We start from the raw sequence: 12,959 nt of genomic DNA on the forward strand, positions 1-12,959 counted from the left end.
CTTTTTATTATTATTATGATTTTGCTTCTTGAGTCATATACCCAGTGATACTCAGGGATTATACCCAGAGTATACCCTGGCTCTGCCCTCAGGAATTACTCCTGGCAGTGCTGGGGGTGGGGTGGCATATGGGATGTCAGGCATAGAATCTGGGTCAGCCACATGCAAGGCAAACACCCTACCCACCATACCATCACTCCAGCCCAGAACAATCTTCTTATTTCTTTAATTTGCTACAAAATTCGCTCTTTTTTCACGCTCTTCTGCGCACACCCTCTTTACCCAAAACACATTTTCTCTATTTTCTACTTAATCACTTAATCACTTAACTTCCCATTAGTCGTCGATTTGCTCGAGCGGGCGCCAGTAACGTCTCCATTTGTCCCTGTTGCGTGCTAGTGTAGCCCAATGGCATCTGTTCTATCTGGGATCATGAAGAGCCTCAAACCAATCGTTCATGATCTGCACGAAGAAGTCTGACCATCTGGTAGGTGGGCGGCCATGTGGTCTTTTGACATCCCGTGGAATCCAGTCAATAACAGCTCTAGTCCAGCGGTCGTCTTTAAATCTCATTACGTGACCAGCCCATCTGATTTTTGACACCTTGGCAAATGAGACAGCGTCCCTGATTCTTGATCGTCGACAGATGTTGGAACTCTGGATTTTTTCTCTCATTTGAGTGAAACATGATATTCCAAGCATAACTCTTTCTATTCTTCTTTGGGAGACCTGAATAGCATTCCCATCCTGTTTGCGTAGAGCCCAGGTCTCTGAGGCATATGTTAATGCAGGAAGAACAGTGGAATCAAAGAGATGTGCCCGGAGCCGGAGGTTCTTCGTCCTCTTAGCTATTTCTTCGACGTTCTTGAAGGCGTTCCAAGCCGCTCTCTTCTTCCTGCGCAGCTCGGGTGCCAGGTCATTTGTCATGTTGACTTCTCGACCTAGGTACACATAGCTGTTGCATTCGGAGATGGTCGTTCCATTGAGAGTGAATGGGGCGTCAGGAACGAGGCTGTTTCTCATAAACATTGTCTTCATAAGATTCAGCTGTAGTTCTACCTTTCCACACTCATGGTCAAAGTTGGCCAGCATTTGTGCCGCTTGGCTGATGTTTGGTGTTATTAAAACAATGTCATCAGCAAAGCGGAGGTGGTGTAATTGCCGACCATCTATCTTCACTCCCATTCCTTCCCATTCCAGTCGGCGCATGATGTTCTCGAGGGTGGCACTGAAGAGTTTCGGTGAAATGGTATCACCCTGCCGAACCCCTCTCTTGACATCAACGGTCACTTCTTTGTAGAATGGTGAGATCCTGGTAGTGAATCTGCAATACAGCTCACGGGGGATCCTGATGTATTGGGCTTGAATGCCCTGATTGGCTAGTGCTTCAATGACCGCTTCTGTCTCAACAGAATCAAAGGCCTTCTTTAAATCAATAAACGTTAAACAGAGCGGCATCTTGAAGACACTAAATACCCATCTTCAGGAATTGTCATACCATATTTGATAGGGTTCAAATAGGGTAACACCTACCAGGGTGATTAGAGGTCGTCCCAAAAGCCTCTATCCCTCTTGGAAAGACTGGCAAGCTACCGAGAGTATTCCGCCCGCATGGAAGAGCCTGGCAAGCTATCCGTTGTGTATTCGATATGCCAAAACCAGTCACTACAACTGGTCTCATTCACCTGACCCTGAAGGCTTCACCGACATGGCAGCACTGAGAAGGATGAGAAAGGAGAGGCCGACAAAAATCTCAAGGCCGAACTAGGCTGCCACAACGAAGGAAGACAAAAATGATCATCTGTACTTTCAATGCACGTAGGCTAGCATCAGATGCATCCATCGAGGACCTGATGGTACAAGCGCAAATGATCAAGTACGACATCATTGGTCTGACCGAGACAAGAAGGCACAAATCTCACCATGCCGTTTTCGACACTGGAGAAGAATTGTTCCTCGGAATATGCGATAAAAGAGGTGTCGGAGGTGTCGGTGTCCTTGTCAACACAAACTTGGCCAAGAGCATTGATTCATTCGAATGCCTAACAACCCGAATTGGACGTTTACATTTGAATAGATGTGGCTCACTGCCTGCATTTTTATCTTCCTTGTCTACGCACCAACATCTCATGATGAAAGAGAAATCGAGAAGTTCTACATGGAGCTGGAGAAGTTCTATAAAGAAGACCACATCTTCTACAAGATCATTGTGGGTGATTTTAATGCCAAGATAGGACCGAGAAGATCAGCTGAAGAACTTCACATCGGGACCCATGACCTAGAATGGAACGAACAGGGTGAGAGACTGTCTGAGTTCATCATGTCGACCAAGACCATTCATGGTAACTCACAGTTCCAGAAGACCGAATCTAACCATTGGACATGGGAGTCTCCTGGTGGACAATTCCACAACGAAATAGACCACATCATATTCAATCGACGGTTTTGCCTGACCGATGTCGCTGTTGTCCCAAAATTTCAAACAGGATCGGACCACCGTCTCCTTCGTGCAAAATTCTACTTCACAGAGCAGGGAGAAAGGGCTGCAAAGTTCAAAAAGAGAACTCCCAGAACGACCACCAACTGGGAACTCTTTGGCACTATTGCGGCAACATGGGAAGATGCCATTGTTGACAACATTGACGAGGAATACATCGACTGGTTCAGCACCTCCATGAGTGTGCGAGGAACGCCAAGAGAGTGATAGCCACAAAAAAACGCCTGTCTTTGAAAACTCTTGAGCTAATTCACCAGCGTGGTTTGGCGCATGCCTCAGGCAACCACAAGCTAATGTCCAAGCTCGCAAAGCAGTGCAGAGATGCGATCAAGGAAGACCTCAAAGAGAGAAGAGCAGAAGTACTGGTAGATGCGACAGAAGCTGGGAAAATTATTTGTTACGCCCGCCTGTCCTTCGCCAACTACAAGACCAAGATGACTGCCCTCCGACGTCCTGATGGATCCATCACATCCTCCAGAATGGCAATGGAGAAGATTATCCATGACTTCTACTCAAATCTCTTCGATAGCCATGTCCACTTGCCGACATACCAAATTCCACAGGATGGATATGTCGTTCCCAATGTTCTCCCTTCCGAAATCTGACACGCCATTTCGTCGGTAAAGAAACAAACATCACCCGGCCCAGACAAGGTCAGACCTGAACACCTGAGGAACCTGCCGTCAGTACTCATCAATACACTGGCTCGGCTCTTCACATGCTACCTGTCTGAATGCAAGGTTCCATCCCAATGGAAAACCAGCAGGACCGTACTACTGTTCAAGAAGGGAGACATCCATGACATTGGCAACTATCACCCGATCTGCCTATTGTCTGTCACCTACAAGTTGTTCACTGGAGTCATCCTAAATAGGATTGGCAGAACACTAGATGAAGGACAACCATGCGAGCAAGCCGGGTTCTGCAAAGGATTCAGCACCATCAACCATATCCACACGGTAACCAAGCTCATTAAGGTTTCTCGGGAGTTCAAGATGCCGCTCTATTTTCTACATTTAAACAATATCTACTTATGCTTCAGGTTACCAATTGAATATCTTTTTCAATAAGTTACTTCCAGATTTATCAACCAGATTAAGACCACTTTCTATATGTTTTATCTCAACAGTCAATTAATGTCTATACACCTTTTTGTTGAATCTACCTTCCTCACAGACTATTCATTTGAAGGAAGAATAGGTGCCTTACCTTATTTACACCTGTGATTTCAGCTACCTAAGATCTACGCCAGAAATCCAGATGCCTCTAAAATCTCTTTACTGACCAGCAGGATTCGCAGTGTCTCCCAACAACAACAACAACAAGAAAGATGCTGAAAAGTCAGCAAAAACCCAGTGAACCAACTCGGGGGAAAGGCAAAAAGAAGTGGTGCAAAGCCAAAGTTCAGGACAAGTTCAAAAACCGAGTCTTGTTTGACAAAAACCTAGTTTTGTTTGACAAAGTGCAGGACAAGTTCAAAAACCTCGTTTTGTTTATAACAAGCTCCGCAAGAAAGTCCCCAACTTCTTATAACCGTGCTGTTGTGTCTGAGAAACTGAAGACCCGGGGGTCCTTGGTCAGGGTGGAACTTCAGGATCTCCTTAATAAAGAACTTATTAAACTGATTTCAAATCACAGAGTTCAAGTACTTTACACCAGAAATACTAAGGGTGAGGACACTCCCGCTGCAAGGAAAGATGAGTAAGCGGGTCCCAATTATACATTTTTTTAAAATTAAGAACGTTATTAAATCAGAAAATAAATAGATAAATAAAAATAAAATGTTTTTACTTTCCCATCCATACCCCCCGGTAATCTTTATCTAGCCTGTGAAGGACTGAGAAAATCTCTCTGCTTTCACTACTGTTTTCTTCCAAATTTTCTGTCTTGGCCAAAGCCACAGTGTTTGAAAACAAAGGCAAGGAACTGATTCCTTGTTTTCTTCCTTCTTTTATGTCACCCCTCTACCAAGGGATGACTTGGTATTTCATCAACTTCAATGGCAGATGAATTTGCTGGAAAGTATAGGGTTAAGGAATATGTATGTGAGAGAGGGGGCTGATTAACAGTTTATCTCAACCTGTCAACCCACCTTACATTCATAGTTACCACTAATCCAAAATAGGATCTCCTTTCTTTTGACTCCTGGATCTTGTGTTCCATTATGCTCCGTTGTTATTAACTCCTTCTATGACTAAAGGTCTGATTATTTCACGAACTAGGAATTTTACCTGACAGCAATCAACTTTCAGCTTTCTCTGGACTTGCAGCCAACTATAGAATAACTCCTTGTCTATGGTTGAGTCTTGTTCCTTAGACATTTTATATCCTATATAAAGGTTGACCTCTTTGCATAACGTTTTCCCAGGAGTTGGCCAAAGCCAATTAAAAACCACTAAAGCCAATCTTTCCTTGGTCCTGTCTTGCATCTTTCTTTTTTCTTGTAAATGTTGATCCCTAAAAGAGTACATGATAAAGTTTCTGCATACAAATATCTATCTCAGAGTCTACTTCTTAGGAGACGTGTCCTGCAACAATCACCTTTACGCTTCCATTTATGATTTATGATTATATAATTTCTATTTATGATTACATCAATACATCTCCCAGTTTTAGACATAGAAGATGGTGTAGAAATTCCAGATTGCTTGGAGTCTTTCTTTAAACGAGTCTTTCTTTATACAAAAGAATGATAACTTATTTGTGTTAATTTTAGCAAAGGCACAATACAAGAAAGACAAAAATGATGTACCTTTTTCCTAAACAATAGGAGAATGGTTATGGGAATCCCTCATTTTTTAAAAAAATTTTGAATTGTCACAATTTAGCCTTTACAAAGGAACTATATAAGTATTTGCTTTTTGCTGACCAAAACAGATCCAAAGAAATTTTTCAGTTTTGTGACAAATGAAAACATTTTTAACTATTTTCATTGAGGTACCAGAATTTATAACACTGTTAATCATACTTATCATGAATATATCATTTTAATAAAACACCCATCACCAGGGAGTCTGCTTTTCTACACCAGTTTCTACACTCCTGTAAGCTCAGTCCAATAGAAAAAAATCTTCCATCTTTATGACTTTGACCATTTTTTGTTTCCTTACTATGTTCTTTTTTATCTTGCACATGAGAGAGCTATTCCTCTATTTTTATTGTAAAATAAAAATACACATACACACTAGAGTTGAATAGAGTTAATCTAGAATTCAAAAAATATATAAATTGATAAGGTATTTTTTTCAAAAATAACTTTTTTACAGGAATATCAACTAAAAACTAATGTTATGAACATTTCTGTGATAATAGTTAAAAATTATGGAACATAGCATATCCTACAAATGTAAATTTTAATAAGAGTAAAGAGAATTAAGAAAAACTTAAGAGGAAAATTTGAAAAGGCTTATGAAAGTATAAATGTTTGTTTTATCCTAAGAAAGGGAATATTGCCTTATGTTAGATAATATTATATTACAGATACTGCTTACATGTCTGCATTAGTGCACTAAAAATCTCTACGGATGCAAAAAAAATCACCTGATTAGATATAGTGCATTTAATATAAATGAAATGTTAATTTGTTATTGAAAATACATAAAATCCCTTAGCAAGCTAGAAGTAAACAAACTTTTCTTAATCTTGTAGAAGGTAACCATAAAAGTTCCATGAGTGAGTACCATAATCAATCCTAAGTGAGGAGTTTCACTTGCCTAAAAAGTAGAGTCGAAGTGACATCTGCAATTGTCTGTTTATTGCAGCACTCTTTACAATAGCCAGAATCTGGAAGAAACCTGAATGCCCAAGAACAGATGACTGGTTAAAGAAACTTTGGTACATTTACACAATGGAGTACTATGTAGCTGTTAGAAAAGACTAAGTCATGAAATTTACATACAAGTGGTACTACATGGAAAGTATCACGTTAAGCGAAATGACTCAGAAAGAGCGGAATAGACACAGAAAGACTGCATTCATCTGGGGAATATAAAGTAACAAAATAGGAGACTAACACCCAAGAATGGCTGAGATTAGTACCAGGAATTTTACTCCATGGCTTGGAGGCCAACCACATATGCTAGGGGAAAAGGGAGCTCAGATAGAGAAGGGAGCACCAAATAAAGGGTGTTGGGAGGATCCTCCCTGATGGGAGATGCGTGCTGAGAGTAGACTTTAGACTGAACATGATTGCCACTCAGTCTTTCTTTTGCAAACCACAACACCCAAAAGGAGAGAGAGAACAGAGGGGAATGTCCTGCCACAGAGCCAGGGTGGAATGGGGGGGATAGGGGATGGGAGGGATACTGGGATGCATGGTGGCGGGAAGTGGGCACTGGTGGAGGGATGGTATTTGATCATTGTATAATTGAAACCCAAGCACAAAAATGTGTAAGTCTGCAACTGTACCTCATCGTGTTTCACTATTAATTTTTTTTTCATTAAAAAAAAAAAGAAGCTCCTGTAACACTTCTTGCAAGACAGATTCAAGGCTATGAATTTCCTAAACTTGCCTGTCAGGGAAGCTGTGTCACTTTTTCAAATCTGAATAACGATTTAGCTGGATACCATATTCTGGAATGTCTTCATTTAAAGTATTTAACATTTGATTCATGACAGCTGTTCTAGAAGTTCTAGCATGTAACAAAGTGGCACAACAAAGCTCTTTTCCTGGGACCCACTTCTCACAGATTGTATGTTTATTATCTCATATTTTTAGTGATATTGGTGTTATCCTATGTATTTTTTGTATTATTTGGCATGATTAGTAGTTCAAATATTTGCAATATTTTCCCATATACATTAAAATACCAATTATTTCCTTGCCTTGCACCATTTCAGCTTATGAAAAATTGTATTGGAAGACTAATTTTGGATGACAGGAGAAATCAGTATATTTGAATATAATGGGAAAGTTGTTGAGTTAAAAATGGGAAAGAAGTTTAAATAAAGGTTGATAGTTTTTAAATACATATTATAACATTTTATAAGATGTTCTGAAAATCAAAATAATTTAAATAATATTGAAAAGTAGAGCTGATACTTTTTATGAGATTACAAAAAAACAGACTCAAAATATTTCATTGCTTTTCACTGGAAAAGTTAAAAAATTAAGTTAGAATAAAAGCAAATCCTTAATAAAGAAAGGCAAGTTGAAAAAAAATTCATTGTTTTTCAAATGGATAGAAACAATGTTCCCGCTGCGAGCCAGAAGTATTTCAGAAGTCATACAGTCTCAAATTCTACACAGTACAAGATTATTATTGCTTAGTTTCAGAACATGAAGTTGTATTGCTGATACTAGATTTATATTTTTGGTTTTTGTCTTTATTGATAGCTTTTAGTAAATATCAATGTGAGGTTCTGTGCACCTTATTAATAATAATATGTCATGTTCTTGATCTTTTATTATGTTTATACTGATACATTTTCATATCTTTTGCTTAATTTTGCCCCTGTAAATTATTACATTCATTTAGCACAATACCTAAAAGAGATACATTGGTTTACTTTAGTTTACTCTCAAATTAACACGACTTTTAGCAAAAGCTAGACTATCACCCTTATTAAAGAGGATGGTGGTAATTGTTTTTGAGGCTGTTTTGCCTCTGTCTGAGCACTAGGGCAATTTTATTCAGAACATGGGAATAAAAACAAAGTGATAACAAGAACGTCCCATCTTTTTAAGCGCTTCCTGTGTTCCAAGAATCATGCATCTGGCTTATTTAAATCTTTTACCCTTGTGAGGTAGGTACTTAATACCCACACTTTATGAATAAGAACCCTGAGGTTCAGAGAGGTTTAAGTAATTTGCCTAATAAGTCATGTTTGACCTTTCAAAGCTACACTGAAAACGTAAAGATTTTCACTGTAGGTCTTGACTCTCTTCTCTAGAAACCACCTCAATGCTCGCAATTTGCTCTTTGTGTAAGCAACTTAATTCCAGAACTTTTTTTTTCCCCCTGCCACTTAAAAACACTGCATATTCTTTCCCATTGCCAACTATTTCCCTTCTCTCAATGATCTTTCACTACTCAGCACTTGATCTCTTTGTTATCTCGTAGACTATGCTAACTGGAGGACTGGCTGCCAAATAAAATCACAGGAGGAAAAGATAAAGCATCTCATCTTTCCCTCTTAAGTCCCTGTTCCCTTCGACTTCCTTGTCAGTGAGTGTTCAAGTTCTCCGGTTTCCCCAGCCAGGCCCAGAGTTAAAAATAGCCTACTCTGCATGGTAGCAGAGGTGGCCCGTACCCTGGGTAGGAGAGTTCCACTCAGAACAACTGGTAAAGGCAGGCAGAGAAATAGTACAGAGGGTAGCACGCAGATCTGGTTAGTGGTTAGATCCTTGGCAGCCTATCTGGTCTCGCGGGCCTGCCTGGAGAACTCCCAGAGCAGCTAGGAGTAAGCCCTGAACACTCTTGGTGTGGCCTTTAAACAAGAACAAAAACAAACAAAAAAAGGACAACTGGTGGGGTGAGATGAGATGACCGAATTTTGGAAATTTGGAAATGAACAGGGAGAAAACCCGCTGCCTCTCCACTGCTAAGATTCTCAGACTTCATTGGGAGTTTAGTCTGTTTCTTTTACACAAGGCATGGCAGACGGAAATAATGTGTTTCCTCTTCTCAGATGCCTATAGTATAACTTAATGTTTCAAGGCAAAAATCAGTGTAATCATTGAGGTAGAAAGACCATTCAAGACTTTTAACCATTGTTTCAGTTAAGCAGAGAAGCCTGATAAGAAGTTAATGTTAAGTGAAAAGCGAGTGTTTAACAAAATAATTTAAACTCTATGCAAATTATTAGAAGGAAATTTTTCCCTATAAGAACGTAATTTGAGGGATTACTTTAAAAAAAATTGAATATTTCAGAAGCTGGAGCGAGAGTACAGAGGTTAAAGCATTTGCTTTCCATTCAGCCAACACCAATTCAATCCCTAGTAGTGTGTATGATCCCCTCATGCACCTACCTGGTTGTGATTCCTGAACATAGAATCAGGAATAAGACAAGAGCACTGCCTTACCGGGACCAAAAAGCCCCCCAAATTGCATTTTTCAAAGGAGAGAGACATCCTGACAGAACAAAGATGAAAATCAAACAATGCAGAGAAAATATAAGTCTATCCATTGTCTCCCTAGTCTTAGTTCTCTGTTACTTGAAATAACTGTTTCCATACAAAAAACGATTGTCATTATAGCAATAATATGTTTACTTCTAAAATGTCAATGTGGTCTAAAGACGAAAGTAGAAGTTAAAAATAATTACTCACAGGAAAAAAAAACTTTTCATGAACACCCTTGTATGTATATACTTAAGCTTAAACCCACCAATTCATTTTCCTAGCTGCAGGGATTCAGAAATATAGTCAGTTAGAGCCAATGAGATGTGAGAAGAGACTTGTTGAAAGGCCCACTTAAGAATGGACCATTGTTTTAGTAAGAAGCATGCCACTTGGAGATAGGGTGAGGGGATGGGGCTAGAGGGGTTACAATTATGGTAGAAGGAGGTGTTCAAACCATAAGGAGGGGAGCTGAAAGGTACTAAAGTGTTATGCACAAAACCCTATCCGTAGCAGTGGACTAAACCACTGCCAAAAACTATGAAAAGTGTCTCTCATAGAGGCAGACTGGCGGGTGGGGCGGCAACTGCAGGAAGGGAAGGGAGATTACAGGTGGAGAGAAGTAGATACTGGTGAAGGGACTGATGGTGGAAAATTGTTTGCCTGAGACCCAACTATAAATAAGTTTGTAATTCACAATGATTAAATAAAATTGTAAAAAGATAGTAGAAAAGAAACGAATGAATCATTAGTGTGCGTATATAAACAAGAAAGCTACTTTCTGAGTTAAAAAAAGAACACCTGAAACATTAGGGTTATACCTATAAAAATAATTACAAAAGAAGAAAGACAACAGAACTGAAGAGTTGTTCTACACAACTCAGTTTTGGTGGCAGTGGGAGATGAATGGGACTGATTCTTGGGACACTGGGAGAGGGAAGCAGGCACTCTGGTTTGGGATACTGGGACAATGCATGCATCCAAGTATCATTAACAAATCATGGTACCTCAACAAAAAGTTTAGGGAAGAATGCAATTTTATATATAAAATCTACTATTTTATAAAGCATCCTTTTGCCTTTTGCCTTTACTTCACTTGAATGAGTGGTTTTTAAGTAAAATATCACTTTATTTATTTATTTATTTTTGCTTTTTAGGACACACCCGGCAATGCCAAGGGCTTACTCCCAGCTCTGCACTCAGGAGTCACTCCTGGCAGGGTGCTCAGGGAACCATATGGGATGCCGGGAATAGAACCTGGGTCGGCTGCGTGCAAGGCAACCTCCTTACCCACTGTGCTATCGCTCCAGCCCCTAAAATACCACTCTAATCCTATTTGAGATCTTATCTATTTTGCTATTTTGGGGGTATACTAATTGATTAGTCTGTTCTTTATATGGATACCCAACATTTCTTTATTATGCTGAATTAATAACATTTTAATATCTGGCTAGAAATTTTGTCATTACTCTTCTTACATCATTCAAACCTAGTCTAAGATCGGAGAGGTTTTAACTGCAATTTCAATAAATGTGTATAACAATATGGGCAGAAATGACATATTTGTGATATTAAAAGTCTTTCCATTAAAAATTGGGTTTGTTCTTCCATTTGTTTAGGACAATACAATTTTATAGTTCTCTTTTTATATAGCGCTGTATTTCCTATTAGGTTTATTTCACTGTATTTTAATGTTTTTGTACAATTTCATGTGCAATTTTTCTCTTTATATACAATTGGGCTGGAGCGATAGCACAGCAGGTAGGGCGTTTGCCTGGCACGCAGCCAACATGGTCGACCCGTGTTCGATTCCTCCACCCCTCTCGGAGAGCCCAGCATGCTACCAAGACTATCTCACCCACAGAGCAAAGCCTGGCAAGCTCCCCATGATGTATTCGATATGCCAAACATAGTAACAAGTCTCACAATGTTACTGGGCCCACTCGAACAATATACAATTAGTTCTTATATAGTTCCATACGATTACTTTTAAAATAGACATTGTACATAATGACATGATACCAAATTGCCTTATAAAAATTATTCTATTTATTTATAATTATTTTAAAATTTTTATTTTAGGCACTTTTATTTGCAATGGCATTAATAATAGAATTTTGGGTACAGTATTATACCACCATACCTAGTTCTGGGGTGTCAGTGTCCTTCCTCCAGTATCAAGGTCCCCTACCCTACTTATTTGAATGACTCCCATGGCTGACACTGTTCTGTACTTTGATTCTGTACTTCTATCATCATGTAATTGTTATTCCTTACTCTTGCTTGATATTCCACACGTGAGAGAGATAGTAGTGGAGGTCTGCCGATGAGGTATTTATCTGGCACCGGTAGGGTGGGTCTTATGTGTGTAATTCCTGAGTCCACGGAGATTGGTGGAAGCAGACAAGGCAGGGTAGGGTGAGGCTTCTGCTTTTAATTCCTTGGTCTCTGGATATTGGTGGGAGCAGAGAGAGGATCTCTGTTCACAGGTCCCATTGATCCTGGAGTCCAAGGTCACAGAGTTCTGCTTACCTGGTTCTGTGGGGCTTCACTCGTACGTGAGTCTTGGCCGAGGCATCCTGGAGTGTGGCTGCGGCAGGGTAGTGAAGGTGGTCCTATGTGGCCGCGTGACACATCACACAACACTTACTACCCATCTTCCAAGATTACAGCACCATATTTGATAGGGTTCAAATATGGTTTGAACCATGGGAAAATCTGCAAGGGTGATTAGAGGCCGCCCTAAAAGCCTCTATCCCTCTCAGAGAAACTGGCAAGCTGCCAAGAATATCCCGCCCACACGGCAGAGCCTGGCAAGCTATCCTGTCTTATTCCATATGCCAAAACAGTAAATACAATGTGTCTCATTCCCCTGACCCTGAAAGAATCACCGATAGGGCAGCGTTAAGAAGGATGAGGAAGGAGAGACTGGTAAAATCTCAAGGCTGAACTAGGCTGCTAAAATGAAGGACAAAAATGACTGTCTGTACTTTCAATGCATGTACGCTGGCATCTGATGCATCCATCGAGGACCTGATGGTGCAAGCACGAAAGATCAAGTATGACATCATTGGTCTAACCAACACAAGAAGGCATCAATCACATCACTCCGTTTTCGACACTGGAGAAGAACTGTTGCTTGGAACATGTGACAAAAGAGGCATGGGTGGTGTCATCCTTGTCAACACGAACTTGCCATGAGCTTTGATTCATTCGAATGCCTAACAACCCGAATTGAACAATTACACTTGAATAGATGTGGCTCACTGCCAGCAATTTCTATCTTCGTTGTCTGCGTACCAACACCCAATTATGATAAAGGAGAAATTGAGAAGTTCTACATGAAGCTGGAGAAGTTCTATAAAGAAGACCACACCTTCTACAAGATCATTGTTGGTGATT

The 12,959-nt window shown here is 40.0% G+C and overlaps 1 protein-coding gene across 1 annotated transcript; it reads left to right on the forward strand.

The window, feature by feature from the left end:
- Window positions 1-3,827: 3,827 nt before the first annotated feature.
- LOC130019313 (40S ribosomal protein S25-like) lies at window positions 3,828-4,202 on the forward strand. The gene has a single exon (XM_056109949.1). The coding sequence runs from the start codon at window positions 3,828-3,830 to the stop codon at window positions 4,200-4,202; it is 375 nt and encodes a 124-aa protein (XP_055965924.1).
- The last annotated feature ends 8,757 nt before the right edge of the window (window positions 4,203-12,959 follow it).

Source organism: Sorex fumeus, unplaced genomic scaffold, assembly GCF_029834395.1.
Source record: "Sorex fumeus unplaced genomic scaffold, SorFum_2.1 ptg000008l, whole genome shotgun sequence".
NCBI classification, from domain to species: Eukaryota; Metazoa; Chordata; class Mammalia; order Eulipotyphla; family Soricidae; genus Sorex; species Sorex fumeus.